The sequence below is a fragment of the Chiloscyllium plagiosum genome, chromosome 13 (assembly GCF_004010195.1).
Source record: "Chiloscyllium plagiosum isolate BGI_BamShark_2017 chromosome 13, ASM401019v2, whole genome shotgun sequence".
NCBI lineage: Eukaryota > Metazoa > Chordata > Chondrichthyes > Orectolobiformes > Hemiscylliidae > Chiloscyllium > Chiloscyllium plagiosum.
Genome location: NC_057722.1, coordinates 24649834 through 24676693, shown reverse-complemented (window position 1 = coordinate 24676693; position 26860 = coordinate 24649834). Strand labels below are relative to the sequence as shown.

Here is a 26860-nt window from a genome sequence, read left to right as displayed (position 1 = left end):
CTTTATGCTGGGTGCTGTTATAATGTGATAATTTCCTCCTTTGTACGACACTTGCAACATTAACCTTGTTCATGGCAGAATGGTCAGTAGTGAAGTTTAGACAGAATTGAATGGAAGTCACCAGTTTACAACACATTTTCTGAGATCAACGTAGGAGCAAATAGGTGCAAATTTGACTGGCCCAAAGGAACACAATGAGGTAAACAGAAAAATCGAGTATAACTGGAATGTAAGCAAGTAATTGTGGACCAACCTGCTATGATAGCAGTAGGACAGGTGAGGCTTGAACCTAGACTTTCTGACCCAGAGTAGGGACATGACCTCCACCATGAAACACCCAATCAGAAGTTCAGACATATGACACATATTCGTGGTAGGTGGGTCTTGAACCTGAACCTTTGTGGTTCAGAGGTAGCAGTATGACAGTTGCACCACAAGACTCCATCAGAACTCATGCAGTTGAGACAATTAAATTTGAAGACCAAAGTCTTTAAAATCCCACGTGAACCTAGAAAGGTACCTCAAACCATTTAGCAAAGTTTTAATATAGTAATGTTTAGAATACAGCCTGGAAAGAAGTGAAAGCTACCTCATTTTAAAATGAGCTGTAATGATTTTATGTAACTCTGTTCTCCATGTTTATTGGTGGTTACATTAAAATCATAATGACAGTCATATACCGTAAAGTTGGCTAATGGTATGCTTTGAAAAATCTACACTGATGTACTGAGTAATGCGCTTAAGAATTTGGAGTACAGGAGTGTTGTTGGGAAACTTGACTCTTGATCTGGATGCTGAATGTTCAATGTAAGACAAAGATTCAGCAAGTTCCTGTAAGAGGATGAAGCTATTGTGGTTAAAGTATATCAGGTTCCCTTTTCAGACTTCATTGAAAAAGTGCTATGTGAGATGAGACATCAGGATGCTTTATCCTGAGATTAAATTATTTGATTTAACTACTTCTGGATTCTGGTCTCCTGTTTTGGTCTTTGCCAAGCAAATCCACTGTTGTACAAGAGTGTACAAACATACAGAATGCTCTCTTTTTCTGCTCATACAAAGAAATTTGGGCTTGCATACAAGGCCAATATGTATTGGCTGTCTCTTTGCCCTCAAGTAGGTGGGTGTAAGCTGTCTTCATGAACCATTGCAGCCTTTATGGTGAGGGTACTCTGAATGTTGTTAGGGAAAGAGTTCCAGTGATGATGAAGGAACAGTAGCATCTTACCAAGGCAGGGGAATGTGTGACTCACTGGGATAGTGATCCTATGAACCAGCTGCCTTTGTTTTTCAAGGGGGTAGAAGTTATACCTTTCTTTGGGTGGAGAGGTGTGTCGTGCGAAAGAGGTGTATCATTTGTAAATGATACACTGGGCAGCTACAGTGTGCCAGGAGGTAGAGGCTAAGTACATTTTAAGTGGAGGGTGGAGTGCCTGTCAACCAGGCTGCATGATCTGTGAGATTTGTGTTTTTGGAGCCAAGGAATGAAAGTTAGTCCAGGAAATAAAAACTAAGTTATCACTTTCCTCTCTTGTACCTTGTAGATGGTAAAAAGGACTTGGCAGGTTAGGGAGGTAATTACTCATTGCAGGATCCCACCTTTTGGCCTGCCTTTTTTTGGGAAAGTTTGTCCATCAATTTGATACTGACTGCCCATCCTGGGCACTGTACCCATCATTTTCTCATAGCACTTCACATCGAGAGACTGGAAGTAAAGGGCAGGAAAGTCGCTTTGCAGTATCCGTACAAGGCCTCAGCTGATAATCAGGTAACCATCCCTCCCTTTTTCCCTGAGCCTCCATGACCCTATTACCGCACACTACTGCATTCAACCCATTTCCACTCCCCACCCTGCACTCCCACCTCTCACAACGCAATTAACTTCATCCACAACTAGCCTCCCTGTACCCAAACCAGTATTTGACAGCACTGGTACTGTTTGACTCTAGCTGAAGCACCAGTTTATTGACAGGGTATGCTACAGCAAGGCATGGATGGTGTAAGTATATAGGTAGGAATTGAGTGATCATGTGCTGAGGGAGTGAGAAAGTACGTCCGGATCTCATACCTGAGCTGGGTGTCTATACCTATGTGCAAAGTATCTCTGCTGCAGCCTTTCAACAATGCTGATGGTACATCCTGAAATCCAAATCTGTGCTTCCTAAGTGGTTTGCTTGTGTATCAAAGTGGTGCTGTGATGGTGGTGAGGGGTTGGCAAGTGCTGGATGCCAGTGTAAGTGGCTGAGGGGTCCATGCAGTTGGTGCCCACAGATCATGCCCTGAGATGCGGTTTGATTGTATGCAACATGGCGGTCCTTTGGAGTCATATGGTGAGCTGAATCTGCTTGTACCTGCTCCCTGTAGATGTTTTCATGACATTTTGACCTGTTCAATAGGATAGAAAGCAAAATATTGGTCAGGCACATTGGGCCATTAATACGGTATTTCACAAATCATAATCTCACTTAATCGACAATTTGCTGCTGCTGAGTGAGAAACTCACCACCATTTGTGAAAAGCATAAAAGATGAAGTGAGATGTTTCTGACATTGAGATTAGCCTCACTGGACTGCTGCAATTCTACCACACATCTCGTCATCGCCCATGTCACTCAGACCCATTCTTTCTGCTGTATATATTAAGTACTTGTCGTGGTTCATAGACACTCAAAAGTTAGACACACAATCACCTTTATCTATCTTGGCAACAGCATTCACTAAATACTCCAAAGTTCAGATTATTAAACACTGCTGCAGATTTCCTTTCATCTTCCGAAATTACTGCAACTCAAATTATAAAGCTATAAGGTTGCAGGTCTTTACTTTTGCAGTTGCAGCACGGCAACCAGACTGATGGTTAATAATATAAACACCATTCATTTGAAAAACATGCACCACGAAAATCTAAAAGAGACGGTATTTATCACTAACTTTGCTTAATAGTGTTTTTAAACCAGCTGCATTATAATGAGTGAAATCTTAGGTTTATGTATGGGATTCAGTTCAGTTCCTATGAACTTTTTTTTATATCCCCAAAGTACACTGCAACTCAAAGTTTCATTTGTACTGTCTTGATGAACTAAGTGTTTAATTTCTTTGGGTTCTGATTTGCTTATTGCTGGAGGGTCTTCAACATAAAGTTCTTTTTCTCAGCAGAAATCTTATCCCAGTTACAACTTTGAAATGATTAAATTAGGGCCAGACCATTGCTGGGACATGAAATGTGGGAGTTTCAAGTGATACATTCATATTACCTGTGGAATTATTTAAGGAATGCATACCATAATTAAAAACATGTCTTTGGCAGGAAAAGTGAACAGTCGATCCCAAGAATACAATTGGTCATAGGATGTAATTTATGATAGTGACAAAGGTTAAATTTTCCCTTCTCTTTTTCTTCTCGACCTGCTTTGACATCATCGACCACTTGGACAACACACTTCTCCAATGCCTGTCCATTGTTGTCCAACCTGGTGGCTCCACCCCTATCTATTTCTATTCATATCCATCTACTCTTCGCCAGAGAATCACATCTGCTGGCTTCTTTTCCTGCACCTGGACCAGTACCTCTGTGTCTTCCAGGTAGCCCTTTTAAACTGGATGTATAGCTTCCTCAATACTGGCTCCAACAAACACTTTTAGGACAGGGATAACATTAGATAAATGCAGAGTAAAACTCTCTCTACAATGTCCCTTCTTATTTCTCCTCTACATGCTGTTCCTTGGCAGCATCATCTTAAGGCACAGCATTAGTTTTAACCTGTATACTAACAACAGTCAGATTACCTTCACCAAAGTCTCTCCCAATTTCTGCACGGTGGCTAAATTTATCAGACTGTTTGTCCAATGTCTAGAACTGGTCAAGCAATAATTTAGTTAAATATTGGAAGCGTTGGTACCTGCTTCAACATTATCCTCTAACTACTGAATAGTCTGTCTCTGGCATCAGTCTTAGACTAAGTCAGTCAGTTTGCAGCAGTGATGTCACATTTGATCCTAAAGCGAGCTTCCACTGTCATATTTGTTATTTCTTCTAGCTACATTACATTGTTCAATTTTATTGCTGTTTAAGTGAGTATGGAGATGAAAGACTCATCCATACCTTTCCATTACTCCTAAGTTTTACTATTTCAGTACACCATTGCCTGGTCTCATACAATCCACCTGTTTGTTCATGGACTGTGAGTTTATTGCCCATTCCTGTTTGTCCTTCAGGTTTGTATTGGTGAGTTGCCTTCATGAACTGTTGCAGTCCATTTGGTGTAGGCAGACCATTTGGTGCAGCCTTTTAACCATATTGATGGTACACTCCGCAATCTGAATCTGTGCTGTGATGGTGATGAGGGGTTGGCAAATGCTGGATGCCAGTGTAAGTGGCTGAGGGGTCCATGCAGTTGGTACCCACAGATCATGCCCTGAGGTGCGGTTTGATTGTACGCAACATGGTGGTCCTTTGGAGTCATATGGTGAGCTGAATCTGCTTGTACCTGCTCCCTGTAGACATTGTTGTATCAGGGATCCGGGCCAATATGATAAAGTAATATAAGTAATCCCAAGCAGAGTAGGTTTACGACATGGCTGTACAGGTTGATCAGGTGAAATGACTGACCTGTACGAAGTAGGAATTCATGGACTAGTTCTTCAAAGGAGTGCAGTCAGAACCACGTTTGTGTCATTGCAAATGGCTCAGATGTGCAGAGGGGATGAAGAAAAAAGGGGGAGTAATAGTGAGAGGGGATTTCTTTCATCAGGGGAACAATCAATGGTTTTTGTGGCCATAGACATCACACTAGGAGGATCTTTCCCTTCCTGGTGCCAATACCAAGGATGTCACAGAGCGGCTGCAGGATTTTCATCTGGGAGATGGTGAACAGCCAGAGGTCACGGTTCAGATTGATACCAACGGGTAGGAAGGGTGATGTGGTCCTGCAATCAGAATTGAGGGAGCTCAGGGAAAATTAGTGAGCAGGACTTTAAACGTAGTGGTGCCTGGATTACTCCAAGTGCTAATTGAGTAATGCGTGGCATGGTGGCTTAGTGGTTAACACTGCTGCGTCGCAGCATCAGGGACCCAGGTTCAATTCCAGCTTTGGGTGACTGCCTGCGTGGAGTTTGCACGTTCTCCCCATGTTTGCGTGGGTTTCCTCTGTGTGTTCCTGTTTCCTCCCACAGTCCAAAGATGTGCACATCAGGTGAATTGGTCATGCTAAGTTACCCATAGTGGTAGGGGAATGGTTTGGGTGGGTTGCTTTTTGGAGGGTCGGTGTGGACTTGTTGGGCCAAAGGGCCTGTTTCTACACTGTAGGTAATCTTAAAAAAAAAAGTGCAAATGAGTACAGAAAGCAGAGGCAATAGCCTAGTGGTATTATTGCTGGATAATGTTCTAGGAACCCAGGTTCCAATCCTGCAGCAGCAGATGGTGGAATTTGAATTCGATAAAATAAGATCTGGAAAAATGAAACTATTTCAGAAAAAAACCTATTTGGTTCACTAATGTCCTTTAGAGAGGGAAACTGCGATCCTTATTTGGTCTGACCTGCTTGTGACTCTTAACTGCCCTCTGGGCAATTAGGGGTGGGCAGAAACAGATGGCCTACCCAGTGATGTCCTCATCCCATCAATGAATAAAATAAAATAGGAGAGTAAACCAGATGAATGAGTGGAAAGATGGTTGGAATTATTGTGCAGGAAAGAGGGCTTTAGATTCCTGGGATACTGGGACTAGCTCTGGGGAAAATGACACCTAAACAAAGCTGAGTCTGGGTTCCTTGTGGGGTGCATGTTAGTGCAGTTGGGAGGGCTACTTTCGAACCTGATGCAGGTATGGGACTTTGTCTCTTCAAAACTGGGTAATCACTTTTTTTGCTGATACTCTGGGCAGATGCATCTGCAGTCAGCAACTTGATAAGAATGGGGTCAAGTATGCTTTTCCCTCTTGTTGGTTCCTCCCATGCCCACCCACACACTTCTATTTGTCTTGTAGCCCCCTTTCCCTTCCACATTCCTGATTAAGGGATTAGGCACGAAATGTCGATTCTGCTGTTCCTTGGATGCTGCCTGACGTGCTGTGCTTTTCTAGCACTACACTTTGCAAAATCCTACTTCCTTCAGACCAAAGGGGTAGCCATGGTCACCTGCATGGGCCCCAGCTATGCCTGCCTCTTCATAGGGTATGTGGAACAGTCCATCTTCTGCAATTACGTCGACACCATTCCCCACCTTTTCCTCTGCTACACTGATGACTGCATCGGCACCACCTCGTGCTCTCACGAGGAAGTTGAACAGTTCATCAACTTCACAAACACCTTCCATTCTGACCTTAAGTTCACGTGGACCATCTCGGACACCTCCCTCCCCTTTGACCTTCTCCGACTCAACACAAACATCTCCCTCAAATCCTACAACACTCCACCCCCTATCACCCCACCTGTAAAAATGTGATCCCTTACACCCAATTCCTTCACCATATCTACTCCCAGGAGGAGCAGTTCCACTCCAGGACATCCCAGATGGCCTCCAATTTCAAAGACTGCAATTTCTCCTCCTACATGATCCTTCAGCAGATCTCCACCACTTTCCACAACACTGCCCTTGAACCCCACCCATCCACCTGCAACAAGGATAGAAGTCTCCGATCCTCACCTTTCACCCTACCAAACTCCGGATACAACGCATCATCCTCAGCCATTTCTGACACCTACAATCAGACCCCACCACCAGAGATATATTTCCCTCCCTAAATCTATCTGTGTTCCACAGAGACCATTCTCTCCGTGACACCCTCAGTGGGCCCACGCACTCCACCAACCCACCCTATAAGACCATAAGACCATAAGACATAGGAGTGGAAGTAAGGCCATTCGGCCCATCAAGTCCACTCCGCCATTCAATCATGGCTGATGCGCATTTCAGCTCCACTTACCAGCGTTCTCCCCGTAGCCCTTAATTCCTCGAGACAACAAGAATCTATCAATCTCGGCCTTGAAGACATTTAGCGTCCCGGCTTCCACTGCACTCCGTGGCAATGAATTCCACAGGCCCACCACTCTCTGGCTGAAGAAATGCCTCCGCATTTCTGTTCTGAAATGACCCCCTCTAATTCTAAGGCTGTGTCCACGGGTCCTAGTCTCCTCGCCATGTATTATTTTGTACGTCTCTATTAAGTCTCCACTTAATCTTCTAAACTCCAACGAATACAATCCCAGTATCCTCAGCCGTTCCTCATATGTTAGACCTGTCATTCCAGGGATCATCCGTGTGAATCTCCGCTGGACACGTTCCAGTGCCAGTATGTCCTTCCTGAGGTGTGGGGACCAAAACTGGACACAGTACTCCAAATGGGGCCTAACCAGAGCTTTATAAAGTCTTAGTAGTACATCTCTGCTTTTATATTCCAACCCTCTTGAGATAAGAGACAACATTGCATTCGCTTTCTTAATCACGGACTCAACCTGCATGTTCCACCCTTTCCAAGCCATGTATTATCTTGTAACTTTCTATTAGGTCTCCCTTTAATCTTCTAAACTCCAACGAATACAATCCCAGTATCCTCAGCCGTTTTTCATATGTTAGACCTGTCATTCCAGGGATCATCCGTGTGAATCTCCGCTGGACACGTTCCAGTGCCAGTATGTCCTTCCTGGGGTGTGGGGACCAAAACTGGACACAGTACTCCAAATGGGGCCTAACCAGAGCTTTATAAAGTCTTAGTAGTACATCTCTGTTTTTATATTCCAACCCTCTTGAGATAAGAGACAACATTGCATTCGCTTTCTTAATCATGGACTCAACCTGCATGTTTACCTTTAGAGAATCCTCGACTAGCATTCCCAGATCCCTTTGTGCTTTGGCTTTATTAATTTTCTCACCATTTAGAAAGTAGTCTATGCTTTTATTCTTTTTGCCAAAGTGCAAGACCTCGCACTTGCTCACGTTAAATTCCATCATCCATTTCCTGGACCACTCTCCCAACCTGTCTAGATCCTTCTGTAGCCTCCCCCCTTCCTCAGTACTACCTGCCTGTCCACCTAACTTCGTATCATCGGCAAACTTTGCTAGAATGCCCCCGGTTCCCTCATCCAAATTGTTAATATATAATGCGAACAGCTGTGGCCCCAGTACCGAACCCTGCGGGACACCGCTCGTCACCGGTTGCCATTCTGAAAAAGAACCTTTTATCCCAATTCTCTGCCTTCTGTTAGACAGCCAATCCTCAGTCCATCCCAGCAGCTCACCTCGAACACCATGGGCCCTCACCTTGCTCAGCAGCCTCCCGTGTGGCACCTTATCAAAGGTCTTTTGAAAGTCTAGATAGACCACATCCACTGGGTTTCCCTGATCTACCCTACTTGTTACCTCTTCAAAAAATTCAGGCATGACCTCCCTTTACTAAATCCATGTTGACTTGTTCTAATCAGACTCTGCTCTTCCAAGAATTTAGAAACCTCATCCTTAATGATGGATTCTAGAATTTTACCAACAACCGAGGTTAAGCTGATTGGCCTATAATTTTCCATCTTTTGCCTTGATCCTTTCTTGAACAAGGGGTTTACAACAGACATCCTCCAATCATCTGGGACCTTTCCTGACTCCAGTGACTCTTGAAAGATCTCAACCAATGCCTCTGCTATTTCCTCAGCCACCTCTCTCAGAACTCTAGGGTGTATCCCATCGGGGCCAGGAGATTTATCAATTTTAAGACTTTTTAACTTTTCTAGCACTATCTCTTTCGTAATGGCAACCATACTCAACTCAGCCCCGTGACACCCTTTAATTTTTGGGATATTACTCATGTCTTCCACTGTGAATACTGACGCAAAGTACTTGTTAAGTTCTTCTGCTATTTCCTTATCTCCCATCACTAGGCTTCCTGCATCAGTTTGAAGTGGCCCAATGTCTACTTTTGCCTGTCGTTTGTTTCTTATGTACTGAAAGAAACTTTTACTATTATTTCTAATATTACTGGCTAGCCTACCTTCATATTTGATCCTCTCCTTTCTTATTACACTCTTTGTTATCCTCTGTTTGCTTTTGTATCGTTCCCAATCTTTTGATTTCCCACTGTTCTTAGCCACTTTATAGGATCTCTCTTTTTCTTTAATACATTTCCTGACTTCCTTTGTCAGCCAAGGTTGTCTAATCCCTCCCCGGTTAATCTTTCTTTTCTTGGGAGTGATCCTCTGTACAGTGTCCTCAATTATACCTACAAACTCCTGCCATTTTTGCTCCACTGTCTTCCCTGCTAGGCTCTGCTTCCAGTCTATTTTCGTCAGTTCCTCTCTCATGCTCTCATAATTACCTTTATTCAACTGTAACATCATTACATCCGATTTTGCCTTCTCCCTTTCAAACTGCAGACTGAACTCTATCATATTATGGTCGCTACTTCCTAAGGGTTCCCTTATTTTAAGATCTTTTATAGAGTCTGGTTCATTGCAAAGCACTAGGTCCAGAATAGCCTGCTCTCTTGTGGGCTCCATGACAAGCTGTCCAAAAAGCCATCCTGTAAGCATTCCATGAATTCCCTTTCTTTAGATCCACTAACAACATTATTTACCCAGTCCACCTGCATATTGAAGTCTCCCATGATCACACTCAGCACTTCCCTTGCTGCCGTCAGAGGTGTAAAACCTACGCACATACCTTCCCTCTCACCTCCATCCAAGGCCCCAAAAGATCTTTTCACATCCAGCAGAGATTTTCTTGCACATCCAAATACCTCATCAGGTGGCACAGTGGTTCACACTGCTGCCTCACAGCACCAGAGACCTGGGTTCATTCCCGCCTCAGGCGACTGACTGTGTGGAGTTTGCACATTTTCCCCGTGTCTGCGTGGGTTTCCTCCGGGTGCTCCGGTTTCCTCCCACAGTCCAAAAATGTACAGGTTAGGTGAATTGGCCATGCTAAAATTGCCCGTAGTGTTAGGTGAAGGGGTAAATGTAGGGGAATGAGTCTGGGTGGATTGCGCTTCGGAGGATCGGTGTGGACTTGTTGGGCTGAAGGGCCTGTTTCCACACTGTAATTAATTAATCTAATCTCATCTACTGTGTCCGTTTCTCGGGATGCCAACTCATGGAGCATTTCGGGTAACATCTCTGGTACACATTTGCCAAACAACCGCACTGCCCTGTGGCTGACCACTTCCACTCCCCCTCCCGTGCAAGTCCTGGGCCTCCTCCACTGCCAAACCAAACCCACCTGACGCCTGGAGGATCAAGCCTCATCTTCTGCCTTGGGACCCTTCAAGCACAGAGCATCCACATTGAAATCATTAGCTTCCAAATCTCCCCTGCCCCCACCTCATCCTAGATCCAACCCTACAACTCGTCACTGCCCTCTTGACCTGTCCTGTTCATCTTCCTTCCCACCTATCCGCTCCACCCTCCCTGCCAACCAATCATAATTACCCCCACCTGCATCCACCTAGGGCCTTCCCAGCTACCTTCCACCCCAGCCCCACCTCCACCCCACCTGCCTATTTAACTCTCTGCCCCCTTCCCCCACCCACATTCCTGATGAAGGGCTTATGCCTGACGCATATGCCTGTTGCCTGACCTGCCGTGCTTTTCCACCACACATTTTTTGACCCTCACCACCTGCTGCAGACCCAAACTAGCAGCTATGTTCTTCAGGAGTCAACCAGCTTGATCAGTAGTGTTGCTGCGGAGTCCCTCCCAATAGTGGAGTACATTTGTTTGTCCTTGTCACCCTCAGTGCCTCCTCTAAGTGGTGGTTAACATGGACGAATATTGACTTATTAGCCAGGGGCATGTGGCAGTATATGGTAATCAGGAGGGAGTTTCCTTGCCCCTGACTGACTCGATGCCATGAGACCAAAAGGGGTCCAGATACAGTATTGCATCTCTGCCACAACTACCTCTGCCACTTTTGTGGGTTGGTGCTGCTGGTGGGACAGGACATACACAGTTATGGTGGTGCCAGGCACTTTGTGTCAGATTTGATTTTGTGAGTAAGACTGTATTGGGTTGTTGCTTAATTAGACTGAGACAGCTCTCATGATTCTGGCACTAACCCCTCCCCAAAATAAAATGTTGGCGAGGAGGATCAACAGAACAGAGTTAACGCTTATTGTTTCTGGTGCCAGGTGGTATGACTGAATCCTTGCTAGGCTTATTCAGAGGGCAGCGAAGAGTTGACTGCATAGAGATGTACAGCATAGAAACAGACTCTTCAGTCCAATTTGACCATGTTGACCAATTATCCTAAATTAGTCTAGCCTCATTTGCCCCCATATCCCCCTCAACCCTTCCTATTCATGCACCCATCCAAGATGCCCTTTAAATGACATGGGTCTGGCATCTCATATAGGCCAGACCAGGTGAGGACTGCAGATTTCCTTCCCTAAAGACCATTAGTGAACTAGATGAAATTTTTACAACAATTGATTCATTGTCATTTGCCTTTCATTTGCAGATTTTTAAAAAAATGCAAATTCCATAATGCCATGGTGGAATTCCAACCCAGGTCCCAAGAATACTTCCATCTCTAAATTTCCAGGCAATTGTACTAGCAACAATATCATTGTATCTCCCACCATTGGTATTTGAGCCTTCAAAGTGCCAAGCCCTGGAATTCCCTCTCTAATTCTCTGCTGTTTACTGAACCTTCTTCCTTTGAGACACTTAGGTCTTTGAACGACTTTTTAACTTAGTATCCTTTTTATGGCGTGGTATCATGTTTTGTAATGATTCTATGAAGCACCTTGTGCTGTTTCATTGTGTTAAAGGCACTGTGTACATATAAGTTGTTGTTTTTGTTGTCCTCCCTCATTGCCTTTTGATTCTTCCTGCTGTCTGGTTTCCTTTGTCACCGATATTCTAATTGTTTGTTCAGATCACATCACAGTAAACCTGTAAATTGAGAATTTATGTCTGGTTGGGAGATATGATTATAAGTAATAGAATCTGAACCATTGTGATTGCTAACAACACTGAACTAATTATATGTTTATAATTTAATATTTAAGGTATTTGCTGTTAATGAACAGCAGAGGAAAAATTATATTACTGTCGTATAGTAAGCTTTTAATACAGGAGATCTTCAGGGAGAGGTCAATGCAAGTTTCTTCCCATCTATAGCTAATCATCCTTTGTTTTGGGAATATAATACATAGAATTATTACAATTTTGCCAATTACTGTGTTTGACTCAGTGATAGTTCCAAAGGACTATGTGAAGGAATTTGGGCTTACATGTAATGCTTGTGCTGCAATATCATTGCAAGTTGCCATCCTTTAAAAGTGTGAGTTCTGACTGAGAGTACCAGCAGGTAATTCATTGAAGCAGGCATCATGTAAAGACAAGTTACTGTTTTCATCTGTTGTACACAGTGAGACTGGGTAACAATCAGAATGAACTAAATTGGTTTCCTAACTGAGAGTTACCAATGGGACTTCAAGAACACCGCCTTTACTCTGACTGATATGGAGATTTGATCTGGAAGCTGCCTGGTCTATGAATCAAATGCTCACTACTTTAACCAACTGATCTATTGATGGAGCTTAGAACAACTTTCTGAATTGTGAATATCCTCCAAAGGGATGAGGGAGAATCATAATTGAGTAATCCATTTGATTACTGCTGGCCAACACAAATGACTAACATTGTGAGAATTCCTCCAATAGGCTGCATTCTACCTCATGAAAAGGAAAGTCAAAAATTGGCACCCAGATGAAAAAAATCCAACCCAACAAGGGTCGGGCGGCACGGTGGCACGGTGGTTAGCACTGCTGCCTCACAGCGCCAGAGACCTGGGTTCAATTCCCGCCTCAGGCGACTGACTGTGTGGAGTTTGCACGTTCTCCCCGTGTCTGCGTGGGTTTCCTCCGGGTGTTCCGGTTTCCTCCCACAGTCCAAAGATGTGCAGGTTAGGTGAATTGACCATGCTAAATTGCCCCTAGTGTTAGGTAAGGGGTAAATGTAGGGGTCTGGGTGGGTTGCGCTTCGGCAGGGCGGTGTGGACTTGTTGGGCCGAAGGGCCTGTTTCCACACTGTAAGTAATCTAATCTAATCTAACTCCTGGATACATTGGGAGGGACTCTGAATATGGAACATTGTCAAATCTAACAGTCCCTGAAGCTGTCCTCCAAGAGACTCTGAAGAAGGAGAAGAGCTAATATAAAAACAGAAAGTGCTGGAAATACTCAGCAGCCCAGATGTAATCTGCAGAGGAAGAAATAGAATTTTTCAAAAAAAGGTCTGTGATAAGCTGGAAAGCAGGAGAGCTGAAATGACAGAAGGGATAATGACTAGAGGTGTAAATGTGGTTTTTTAATAAAGACAATTTGTGATGTGGACGTCACTGGTTTAGGACAGCATTTATTGCCTATCCAGTTAGGAGTTAACCACATTGCTGTGAGTTTGGAGTCACATATAGGCCAGACTAGTAAGGCAGTAATTTCCTTCCCTTTGGGGCATTAGTATAACAGGTGGGCTTTTCTTGACAATTGTTTCATGGTCATCATTTGATCCTTAATTCCAGGACTTTTATTGAATTCAAATTCCACCATCTGCCATGGTGGATTTGAACCTGGGTCCCCAGAACATTGTTCGAGTTAACATTGCAGTGGTAATACCTCTAGGCCATGGCCTCCCCTAAATAACAATGAAAATTACCAATAGCTGCTGTTTGTAAAGATGGTGACAAGGATTTTGATGTGAATTGTTGAACTCACTGTTGGGTTTGTGAAGTCATAAAATGTCAAATCAAAAGACAGGGTGCTGTTCTTTGTGCTAACAGGGCAGGAGGCTGAAGACAGCTCAGAATGAGAGTGAAGCAGAGCATCAGGTGATTGGAAGCTTGGGATCACTCTTGTGATCTAAATGGAGATATTCTGCAACGTGGTCACCCAATTTAGTTCAGAGAAGACTCCAACAGTATATTGAATTGAAAGAAATACAGTTAAGTCAGTATTTCTCACAGAAGGAGTGTTTGCTAGTTTGGACAGTGAAAAAAGAGGAAGTAAAAGGGCACCTGGTACACCCCCTGTATGTACATGGGATGGTTCTGTGGAATGGAGAGAGCGTGGTGTGATCAGTGGATCAGTTATCCTGCTGGGAACAATTGCTTCGGCGTGCTGAAAGGGAAGGGCAAAATTTGGAGATGTCATGCTGGAGGTGATGGCAATAGCAGAGGCTGGCCTTTTCAATGTGGTTATTGTGGCAGCCATTTATACTGAACATAGACATGTAATTGAATGGTAAATGCTCAAAGAAATACTTGTAATACACTAAACATGCAAGCTCTTACAGCTGTTCAACCACATTAGCACCCATTAAGCTACAATACCTTGGCCGTTGAATCCCCATCATTGTTGTCAGAATATAGATTGTACTAATACTGTGACTGCAGTGCTTAATGTAGCTGGAAAGCCGAAAGCAATGAGACTCTGCTCCAAAATTGATCTTCTCAACAGGCTGGGTGAATAGGAAATATTTTTCTTGGACATCTGGTAAGGACAAAGTGGAAAGATTTGATTCATTTCTGTGTTAACCTCCCCTAATCCCATCCACTATGGAACAAATCCATAACAAAAAGAAAAGGTGCCAGCCTACTCGGAATGCAGTGACCAGGACTAGATGCAGTGCTTTTCTGTTTTGTTGCTCATAGGATCTGATGTCATTGTCTAGGTCAGCTTTTGTTGCCCAGAGGGATTTAAAGAATTAACCACATTGCTGTGGGTCTGAATTCATATGTAGCCCAGTCCAGTTGAGGATTTAACATTCCTCCGCTTTTAAAACAGTCCTTTGCCCATTTCAGTGCACAATCAAAAATACAGAAAATAAAAATGATGTCTTAACAGGGATTAGTCAATAGGTCTGGATGACTTCCTTTCCAGATTGTTAAAGTCGGGTTGGAAATAATGGAAGGATTTAACATAATTTTCTGATCTTCCGTAGATACAGAGGGAGGTGCCAGAAGATTAATGAATGATAAATATAGCACCTTAATTCAAGAAAGGGTGTTTTAAAGTCAATCCTAGTGACTACAGACCAAATGGTTTAACTTCTGTGATGAGTGAAGTCTTAGTTAAATAGTGGGGAAAATCAACAAGTGCTTGAAGATGTTTGAGTTAATTAAGGACAACTAGCATGAATTTGTAATTGATTGATCGTGCTTGTCTAACTTAACTGTATTGTTTGATGAATTAACAGAAGATCAATGAAGGGAATGCAATGAACATTAGCTATATTGATTTTAAGAAAGCACTTGACTTAGTGCCACATAAGAGTCTTGTTAACAAAGCTATGGCTCAGCAAATAAGAAGGACAGTGTCAGTTCTTAAAAAAAAGCTTAAGGACAGAAAAGTGATTCATGATAAATTGTTGTTTTTCAAACTAGAGTGATGTTCTCCGTGGACAATATCGGTACAGGTGCACAATCCTTTATCCAAAACGCTTGGGACCAGCTGGTTTTTGGAATTCGGAATTTTTCGAATTTCTGAATAAGTGACATCTTGATGGTGAAATTTAAAAAAATCTTACTGAGCAGCAGACTCAGAGTACTATAGGCCCTGAGACAGAATTGAGATCTGCCAGTGCTGGGCCATGCCCACCTACGTCGCATCTGAGTGACACGCATCAAAGTGGGTGTGGGTTGGGTTAACTGCTTGCACACCAAACAACCTTGTGAATGAGAAAAAAACTTCACAAACAAACCTTTGGACTTCGGAGCTTTTCGGATTTCGGAATTTTGGATAAAGGGTTGTCTACCTGTACCATTTGTTTTGACCTGTATGAATTATCTGCATATTGGAATACATAAAATTTCAAAATTTGTCAATGAGAAATGGTATTCAATGAGGTTGGCACAATATGAAATAAATTGATTAGTAGAATGGGCAGCTGGATGGTAGATGCAATATCTCTTGTGGTGCAGTGGTAGTGTTCCTATCTCTGTATCAGAAGGCCCAGGTTCATATTCCACCTGCTCCAGGGGTTTGTGTCATAACATCTCCATATCAAACAGAAGTGTGAGTTGATGCATTTTGGTGAAAGGGATGGGAGAATCAAACTACGTTTAATAGCTCAGTTCTAAAATGTATGGAAGGTCAGAGGGGCCAAGGATTCGTGTGTGGGGATCTTTGAAGAGAGGATTTATTGAGAGAGGAGATAGCAAAGTATAAGGGGTCTTGGGCTGCACAAATGTTAGCATTGAGTACAAAAACAGTCAAGTTATGCTGGACCTTTATGAACCTGTGGTTCAGACATAATGATAATATCATTGGACAAGTAATCCAGAATGCTAAGTTAATGTGTGGAAACAGGAGTTTGAGTCCCACCATGGCAGATCTTAAAATTTGAATTAAGTTTTAATTAAATGGGATTTATATCCACATGTTTACTCTCCAGCAATGGTAACTGGATAACAGTTTTGAGACAACCAAGGATGATTTTCTCCATAAAAGCTTAGTTATATTATCAGCAATTGTAATCTCTCATCCCTGTGCAGACTTAGAATCAAACTTGTGGCCTTTTATTCAATATGGCTTGGTGACAGGTAATTCTATGCTTGAAGGGTGCTTTTACCTGTTAGTTTGATTTTTAAAAAAAAAAGTCTTTTGGCTAGGGAAAACCACAGACAAAGATGAGGCAGCTGTTTGCTTAATTGGTTCGGGACTGATGATATCTTGCTAATGCCAGCCGTTAGGTAAACATGAGAAATTAATTTAAGTTATATCAGATAGTTATTCCCATTGAAAAGACACAAAACTGTCTAACCATTGGTTTTGCATGATAAGCAGAACAAATGGGGTAATGCCCATCCAACTTCTATTGCTTTTAGTTGGTCCTGGCATCCATTCTCATACAGGCTCAATTAAAATTAATTAATTGCATTTATCTATGGGACGTTGGATAAAAATTCTATGCTTCATCCTGGCATGGTGTCATTTTCCACGTGACCTCAGCACCAGTTTAATCTTTGTTTTTTATCTGTGACTCCAGGCAAGGGAGAATTTTGAAGCTATGTTGCAATATTGACATTTTTGTTTCCCACCTGAAGCAATAAAGCATTCAACACACAAGCTGTTTTGGAGCAGACATTAAACTGACAATTCATCTGCATCATTGAGCGTAAAAAAGATCTCACGGCCCTATTCAAAGAAGAGCAAGAGAGATCTTTCCAGGGAATTGACAAAGATCCAACCCTTATTGAAAATCACTCAAAACAGGTGATCTGATCTTTTTATTTTATTGCTATCATGCATCTTGAAGTGTGCCAGATTACAAAATTACTTGGGATACTCTGAGACCATAACAAACATTGTAATAATGCAATTTTTATTTCAGTGTGCAAATACCTCATCTTTACCATATTCCACTATTGTTTTGGAAGATGGAGATAAAATACCTTAGACGATGATGCTAAATATTTCTCACCTAATGGGTGATAATAAACTCTGATTTTAAAAAAAATGTCAGGGAGGTTACTCCTCTAGTTCTAGCTGATTTCCAGTTAAAGACAATAACACATAATGGAAGGCTACATTACCCTAACAACACTTCTTGATTTCAATCCATACTTGTGTAGCACCACTGACACACATGAACGAGGAACTCTAGTCCAAGTCTTTTAATCAGATGGCAATAAACCTTGTGTTTGTGGGCATTATAAATGCAGGAGGAGACCACATGCAGATTAATCAGACATAATTTTCCAAAAAGTGATAAGATAAAAAAGGCTCAACTTCACTGTTTCAGCGTTTGATAAGGCAGTCCAACATTGTTCTGATACGTGTATCTGATTCCTTAAGATTCATAAGATGTTGAACCAGCCAATATTCAATGAATTTATCATGGAATAGTCTCCTTTGTTCCCCTACATAATATGAAGAGTTATTGAGCAGTAACAAAAAATTGTCAAGTGTTTTGAGACATATGATTGACTTAATTAAAGACTATAAATATTTTCTTTATAAGTATGGTGATACTAGATTGTAAGAACACCCTTTATAACTCACCCGTCGTTGTTTCAGACGGTGCAGGTTCCAGCCAGCATCATTAACACAACATCTCATAACATCTCAATGTTTTCCTGATTAAATTTTCTATGCAAAAGACAAACTTGCTTAATAATCCAGTTCAACCCCAACCATCTGCAAGGCAAGAGATTTGACTTACAACATTCTAAATTTCCATTCCATGACAAAAGCACTCATTCATCGCAAACCAACTTGTAATTAATCCATAAAATTCTCCCATACAGAATTTGGACATGTTAAAATGGTAGGATTGTTCAGAAATAAGACTAAATTTAAAAGTTCTGTGCCTGAAATGCACATAATTACTCTTCATTTAAAGGTGTGCTGCAGTTTTGTGATTTTCCTCCTTTGTGCAGAAGAGCTTTGTTATGTATTTTTTAGGTGATGTTGACCTTGTCATTAGTAAAGTGAATTGAGACTGTAATAACCTTTCAAAGACTCCTGCCACAATCGAACCGTTAGTGATGTGAGGCTGAATTTGATTGTACCCTGGGCAGTAGGAATGCAGTTGGGTTATTGGTAAGAGAGCAAGGAGCCATGTTAGGACAGCTTCCTATTGGTGCCTTGCTGCTGGGTTAGCTTACTAATAGTGAATGGCAAGGGCAGGTGGACTAGGTAAAAACAATAACTGCAGATGCTGGAAACCAGATTCTGGATCAGTGGTGCTGGAAGAGCACAGCAATTCAGGCAGCATCCAACGAGCAGCGAAATCGACGTTTCGGGCAAAAGCCCTCGTGGGATGCTGCCTGAATTGCTGTGCTCTTCCAGCACCACTGATCCAGAAGGCAGATGGACTGTCTGACCCATAGTCAATTTGCATAAGAAAGGTTAATTTTATGGGTCTGTTGGTATTTTTCAGGGATGGAGGCAGTTACCAGCTTCATAGAGACTGCATCAATGGCAGACCGAGTGGCCGTTGGAGCCTAAAGCTCCATAGACCCCCAAAAGGGGGCTGTGGGCGGGTATGGTAACCCTGTGGCTTCAAATATCCCCCTGGATTGATTCATCCTGCATCCCATGGGGCCGACTGTCCTCTTAGCCCCATATATTTTAATTTGTACATCCCTGCCCAAGGGCCTAATCATGCCAAGGTGCCTTTGTGGTTTCCTTGCTGCCTCAGTAGTGCCCATCTCTCCCAATGGTACCTTGAAGCTCCAGAGCTGCCAGTCCCCTGAGTTAAGTGTCCAGAGCCTGTCCACCATTTTTAATTGGACAGTAAACCCGCAAGCAGTCAATCAGGAGATCCGTGATAAAATTGCAGAATGCAAATCACTTTTCAGCCTAATTTTAAGCCTAAAGCTCACAGGAGAGTCCAGCCTACAGTTCCTAATTAGCTTCAGTTAAATTATTATTAGTCAACAACAAATTCACATAAATCAAGAAGATGAATACGTTTCTCAGATTTAAAAATATTTTTAAATAATGTGGCAATATAAAATTAATATTTTATCTAACTGCAAATTATCCTTACAAAAGTACATTTTTTAAAGCTTGCACCTAGCCAGTAATATTAGAAATAATAGTAAAAGTTTCTTTCAGTACATAAGAAACAAACGACAGGCAAAAGTAGACATTGGGCCACTTCAAACTGATGCAGGAAGCCTAGTGATGGGAGATAAGGAAATAGCAGGAGAACTTAACAAGTACTTTGCATCAGTTTTCACAGTGGAAGACATGAGCAATATCCCAAAAATTAAAGGGTGTCACAGGGCTGAGTTGAGTATGGTTGCCATTACGAAAGAGAGAGTGCTAGAAAAGTTAAAAAGTCTTAAAATTGATAAATCTCCTGGCCCCGATGGGATACACCCTAGACTTCTGAGAGAAGTGGCTGAGGAAATAGCAGAGGCATTGGTTGAAATCTTCCAAGAGTCACTGGAGTCAGGAACGGTCCCGGATGATTGGAAGATGGCTGTTGTAACCCCCTTGTTCAAGAAAGGATCAAGGCAAAAGATGGAAAATTATAGGCCAATCAGCTTAACCTCGGTTGTTGGTAAAATTCTAGAATCCATCATTAAGGATGAGGTTTCTAAATTCTTGGAAGAGCAGAGTCTGATTAGAACAAGTCAACATGAATTTAGTAAAGGGAGGTCATGCCTGACAAACCTGTTGGAATTTTTTGAAGAGGTAACAAGTAGGTTAGACAGGGAAACCAAGTGGATGTGGTCTATCTATACTTTCAAAAGGCCTTTGATAAGGTGCCACACGGGAGGCTGCTGAGCAAGGTGAGGGCCCATGGTGTTCGAGGTGAGCTGCTGGGATGGATTGAGGATTGGCTGTCTGACAGAAGGCAGAGAGTTGGGATAAAATGTTCTTTTTCAGAATGGCAGCCGGTGACGGGCGGTGTCCCGCAGGGTTCGGTGCTGGGGCCACAGCTGTTCGCATTATATATTAATGATTTGGATGAGGGAACCGGGGGCATTCTAGCGAATTTTGCCGATGATACGAAGTTAGGTGGACAGGCAGGTAGTACTGAGGAAGTGGGGAGGCTACAGAAGGATCTAGACCGGTTGGGAGAGTGGTCCAGGAAATGGCTGATGGAATTTGAGCAAGTGCGAGGTCTTGCACTTTGGCAAAAATAATAAAAGCATAGACTACTTTCTAAATGGTGAGAAAATTAATAAAGCCAAAGCACAAAGGGATCTGGGAGTGCTAGTCGAGGATTCTCTAAAGGTAAACATGCAGGTTGAGTCCGTGATTAAGAAAGCGAATGCAATGTTGTCTCTTATCTCAAGAGGGTTGGAATATAAAAGCAGAGATGTACTACTAAGACTTTATAAAGCTCTGGTTAGGCCCCATTTGGAGTACTGTGTCCAGTTTTGGTCCCCACACCTCAGGAAGGACATACTGGCATTGGAACGTGTCCAGCGGAGATTCACACGGATGATCCCTGGAATGACAGGTCTAACATATGAGGAATGGCTGAGGATACTGGGATTGTATTCTTTGGAGTTTAGAAGATTAAGGGGAGACTTAGTAGAGACGTACAAAATAATACATGGCTTGGCAAAGGTGGATGCTAGGAAATTGTTTCTGTTAGGCGAGGAGACTAGGACCCGTGGACACAGCCTTAGAATTAGAGGGGGTCATTTCAGAACAGAAATGCGGAGATATTTCTTCAGCCAGAGAGTGGTGGACCTGTGGAATTCATTGCCACGGAGTGCAGTGGAAGCCGGGACGCTAAATGTCTTCAAGGCCGAGATTGATAGATTCTTGTTGTCTAGAGGAATTAAGGGCTACGGGGAGAACGCTGGTAAGTGGAGCTGAAATGCGCATCAGCCATGATTGAATGGCGGAGTGGACTCGATGGGCCGAATGGCCTTACCTCCACTCCTATGTCTTATGGTCTTAAATTCAGCACAGTCATCTTGCATACAAAGCCATATGGTGTTCACAGATGCACTCAGAGATGTATGATAGACGGAGAGCTATATATAGTTAGAAAACAAGGTGAGAATGGTACTGAATTTTTTTCAGAAAATGGTCATAAGCCAAGTAAAGTGTGTGGAGGAGAATGGAAAATATTTTTAATTGAGTTTCAGTTCAATGTTATCATCTAACAGGATCCTTTTGAATGGTTTTACAGTTGGTTTGTGCAATTACTTGTGCAGTATTTGTGCAATTGGAAGCAGTGTCATTGTGGAAGAATTTTTAGTTGTAATTTTTAGGATACTTTATTATCAGCAAAGGAGATTACAGGCACACAGTTGGGAAACAGTGAAACAACTCATCACATAACATGAGGGGTGGTGCGCTGGGGTGGTTAATGAACTCTTTAGGAAGGCAGATAAAGTTGTTTCAGTCAGCACAGTATAAATCAAAGGATTATCATAGAATTGGAATTTACCTGCTGGCGATATTGGCCAGGGGCCCATTCCCAGGGAGTTGCTTTAATACAGAAAGCTATGTAAACTTGCCAAACAAAATATATCCTTATTTGGCCTTAAGGTGAAAAAAAAATCAGAAGATTTCAAATATCAGTTAAGAGTGACTTAGAACAGAAACCTCAAAGTAGTTAACCTGTTCTGCTGTAACGTTTTGAAAACTACAGTTAAACTCTAATTTCTCAAAATGATTTTCTTAAGAATGGATTTGCTGTTTATTCACCTGAGAAAATAGTGGTGAAATTCAGACCACAGAAAAATATAACTGCTGCTGCTTTAAGGCTTATGAGTGAAATGAATTTGTTCTCAGCCTGGTGTTTGGTGTAAGGCCATCATATAAAACTGTGAAATTTTTGCATTAATTGGTGCACTATTACATGTCTCAATCAGAGATAACACAAAGATGGCTGGTATTGGTAATGGAAATGTCACACTTAGCAGTAGGAGGTGATTTTGCAGGAGCAAAGTGCATTGTTGAGGTAGATTAAGGGAGGCTTACCCTACATTCATAAGGAGTGCTTGATGTTGACATTTCATGAAAAGGGTTCCTCAAAACTGATGCCCCTTACCTTAATAACTGCAAATAACATCTACAAAAATTTCAAGCCATTTTCACTGACAGGGACTTCCATTGTCTACAGGTATATACATATTTAAAATTGCATGCCATTTAGTTACTACATCAATCATAGTTGACAATAGTACATTATAAACTATTTTATGCCAGGCTTTTCTTCTTTGCGTGCTTAACAGAAAATTAGATTTAAATTCAGTGCATTTTAGAAAGATTTTCATTTAATTTGGAGTTAGATAATTACACTGATTAAAATTGCAGGAGATGTTGAGTTGAATTTTTGTTTCATCTCAAATTACCTGAAGAAAATGATGGGTTTTAGATAACTACGTGGTATGGAAAATCTCTATAATTTACAGCTGTTCAGAATTATGTCAAATCTTTTCATTCAGTAATGGCATGCCAGTTTGAGCAGAAACATTAAATTTTAAAAGTTGGTTAAAATTGAGAGAACACCTTCATTTAAAAAAAATACTCTTCCACGTCCTTTTCCAAAGGTGATGAATTATCTGAGAACTTGACTCTGTTTATGGCAGATATTGTTTTGTAATTATCCCAAAGACCCCCTATGCTGTTGCATAGATGTGAGATGTCAGTAAAGTTTCCATCTTGAATTAATTTTTGCATCTTTATTTGTTGAATTCTGCAGAATTTTCTGTGCGTGGACATTTGGATCTATTGATTTTGCTGCCACATTATGTAGGTCAGTCTCCCTAAGCGTTTATACATAGAGACTTTCCTAATTGGGATATTCATGATAAAATGCCCACATATCTCATTGTCTACGCACACTTAACATCATTCCTGTTCTTGAAAATTACAGCTGTAATGTGGCTTTTACCACGCTGTGGCACCAATCATAATGCTAACGTATCAATCTCAATGTGATTAATTCCAGTTCTTAGTGTTTTAAATATAAATAGTTTGGCTGAGGTATAAAACAATGTCAGTGTATAGATTTAAGGTTTCTAAATTGGAAGTATCACATTGTTTGCTGAAGGATAATTCATTATCAAGATTGTTAACTTTTAGAATAAAATATACAAGGTCTATTATTTTAACCATCAATTACACAAGAAAAAGTCCCTTGTGCTGTAATTTGCATACTCAGTGAGTGACCTAATACTATTTTTTGTTTGATTTTAGTTAAGTGTGGAAGGGTACAGCATATTTAACCTTTCGTGTCAAGCAAGCAGACTTTTAAGTGAGAAAAGATTAGCCTATATATCGGGTTTTTTTTGTTCACTTGTGCAACAGGGAAAATATTTTACATAAAACTCCTGAGAAATAGGCAAATTACTTATAATGAGCATTCATTTTACTTGGACCTTCAGCCTCTCACTATTTACCTTCTCACAGTTACATTAGTGCACATCAAACATCACATTTGAATCTGTGCGATTTAGAAAAAATAAAAATGCAGTATGATGATCTCTTGTGGACACAGGCTGACAGCAGTCCTGACTAGATCTTTGAATAATAACAGTTCTTTGTTTCCCTAGCTGCTTGGGTTGATCCCATCTGCTAGCTGAGTTTGGGACTTAAATGGTTTTTAAGGATCAGTATGACTTAAAAGATCAGGGATAATCTCAGGCAGACTAGCCAGCTCTTAAGATTTAGATCTGTGCTTTCTTTGCTTGTCATTGTGTGAACAGTCATGTAAATGATTCTCTTGTTGCAAGTGCAAGATCATTATAACTCCTTGTTAATACATAATATTAATAGATAATGCTTTATGAATGAAAACTACTATTTTATATTTAGCTTCTGTTTATTTTTGCCAATGTGCCAGAACAGGAGAGAATAGTTTAAAGCTTGAAAATGCTTTCATATTTTTTAAACGGCTGAAATGTGCGGTTCTACCTCAAACTGCCCTGATCATGAGCTTCTATACTTGTTAAGCAAGACCTATTTACATTAGCAAACAGACTGCCTAAATTCTAGCAAGCCTCATTAATCCCACTACTTAAAATCATCCCAATTTCCGTTTTTTCTTTTAAAACAAAAAAACAATCTTATGATCGCAATGTCTCCCACACACACTTTTCTCATCAATCTTAAATATAAAGCATTGGCTGAGATCATCTCTGAAAATTGTCCCTGTGACTACTGAACAAACTGATAGACTGATTTTGCTTTGGAGTAGCTGAGCGGTTCAATATCCAATCATGTTTAAGCATTGGATTCTCCAGAAAACAAAACTAAAAACATAAAAGCAAAACATTGCCGATTCTGGAAGGAAAACAGACAGTGTTGGAAACACTTAGGTCTAGCCGCATCAGGGGCAAGAGAAGAAAGTTAATGTTCCTGGTCAATATATCAAACGTCTTGGTGAATGTTTGGATTTTTCAGTTTCAATCTAAATGTTGAATTTAGGTTGTATTCATTTATACTACCGTTCATATTTATGGCAATCAAAAATTCATAGCTTAGTGCTCTCCAGTTCTGTTCCGTCAGACTGTGAGAGGTTAGTGCGTCTGACAGCTGCCTATGCAATTGCAGCACATCATACATGCCCACCTGCCCTTTGCTGCTGGAAGCTCTGCCACGTCAACTATGCAGGGGCCAATGCAGCCCTCGTCTTCGAGACCAACTCCACACTCTTCATTCAACCACTTTGTTGAAGCAAGCCAATAATAAAATCCTTCTTTACAAACTAGTAACTTCTTCATCTTCTGTGTCTGGATGCCTCTCTGGTGATGGCCGTTGAACTCTTCAGAGGTGGTTATGTCTCATCTGATCCAACATTATAATCACAAATGCTGATGATTCATGTTTAAGTCATTGCTTAAATTGAACACTTGTTGAAGGAAGATAATGAGAATGCTACCCAGTCTATTACGTTAAAAAAATTATCAAGGAAATTCCCAAGGCAGCCTATTCAAGGAAGTGCATTATCCTTGGTATGCATATAACATGATACTTAATTGTATGTTGAATTTCTTCATTCTAACGTTATGAATGTTTTGACAGGTGAACAAATGCCTAATTTGATTATAATTTTACAATCAACATGCCAAAAAGGTTCAGGTTCTTGACTATACTGAGATAACAGATTACAGGTAATTTTGTAGCCGAGCAACTTGGCTACATTACACCTGAGTGGGGTAATAAGCCAATTCTGTTGGTTGTCCAGTGACTAATATTGCAAAATGCCAACTACTGAACACCTGTTCAAGATAGAGGTTTTTGTAACAAATTTGAATTCTATGATTTCAGTTGCCTGTCTGCATTCAAAGATGTGACTGACAAATTCTGACTTTCCATCTGTAAAAGTTATAGGGTGACTAAGTCAGTGTGTCCCTGGAATGATCATAACTGGGGAATATTTTTCTTTCTTTGTTATCGGGTTATGTACCGAGAGCTAAATTTTATCAGGAATTGGCTCCGTGTCAGTTTTGAGATTTTCTTTCCATGAGCCCTTTGAGTTATGCTGATCGCTGCAGTTTGCCTGATTAGGTATGCACCATGTCTCTATGCCACCCTATGCATGCTCTGTTCTGCTTGGTAATGGTGGATGTACTTGCCGCAGATAGGACCTCCCAGGATTCCTGACACTGGCGTTGTTTTAAAGCATAAATCTGCCAACCAGGAACTCCCTTCACTGTGTACATAATGGGAGGGGAACAGAGAGAAACTATTCGAAAGGCACACTTGTGGCACAGCTGATGTTTTATTGCAAATACAAGCTCACAATTACTATTTTATATCATCAGCTGTCCGATTGGCAGCCATTTAACTGCAGCTATAAAAATTCAAGCGACACAGATTAACCACCTTCAACATCATACCATCTTCAAACCCTGTCTAAAGGAGTGCTACTCTGACCTTAACACCAAATGTAACCTAAAATCTTCTCATTGTCTAATCTAGGAAGCCTGCAAGCAGTTGAAAATGCTCACTCTTTTTCTGCAACATCAAAAGCAAAGAAAGGCTGCATTTGCCTCTGGGAGCATAACTGCTTGCTGTTTGAGCACTGACACATTTAAAGTCAGTGAGTGATCATTTTACCCAGCTCTCATCTACTGGAACTAGGTATCAATTTAGTCCTGTCTGACTTGTAACGCTTGTTGCTGCAGCACTCTATCATGCAGAAGGTGATGTTCCTCAGATTCAACATCCTCATCTTCATCCTTGGAAGATTGCAGCTGCTCTCCCAGGTCACCATTGTCCATCATACCCCCATGTCCTGCAATGCTTTGTCAATTCCCATCCTTGCATAACAAATTAGTCTTCATCACGATTATTGGCCCCTCTGCAACCCTGTCCACCTCCTTGACTGACTGCTGACAACCAAGACAAACTACCCAGTTTGTCGCAAGGCAAGGCAGAAGACTGTGTGTGTCTAAATTCTGGCAGTTAGAGAAAAGGTAAGGCAAAAGACAAGGCATAAATGTCATGAGCA

General features: G+C 41.5%; 1 protein-coding gene across 4 annotated transcripts in view; it reads left to right on the top strand.

Moving 5' to 3' along the window:
* The window catches only part of LOC122555846 (ephrin type-A receptor 4), a 110902-nt gene that overhangs the window by 23253 nt on the left and 60789 nt on the right, over nucleotides 1–26860 (top strand). Inside the window, exons 4-5 of one of the 4 annotated variants that reach the window (XM_043702047.1) lie at nucleotides 1689–1768; nucleotides 11433–11525. The exons of the other annotated variants lie outside the window; for them this stretch is intronic. Coding sequence (XP_043557982.1) covers nucleotides 1689–1768; nucleotides 11433–11459 — 107 coding nt within the window. The 3' untranslated portion in view covers nucleotides 11460–11525. Of the gene's footprint in view, nucleotides 1–1688; nucleotides 1769–11432; nucleotides 11526–26860 lie in introns of those variants that run through there. 4 annotated transcript variants of the gene reach the window in all.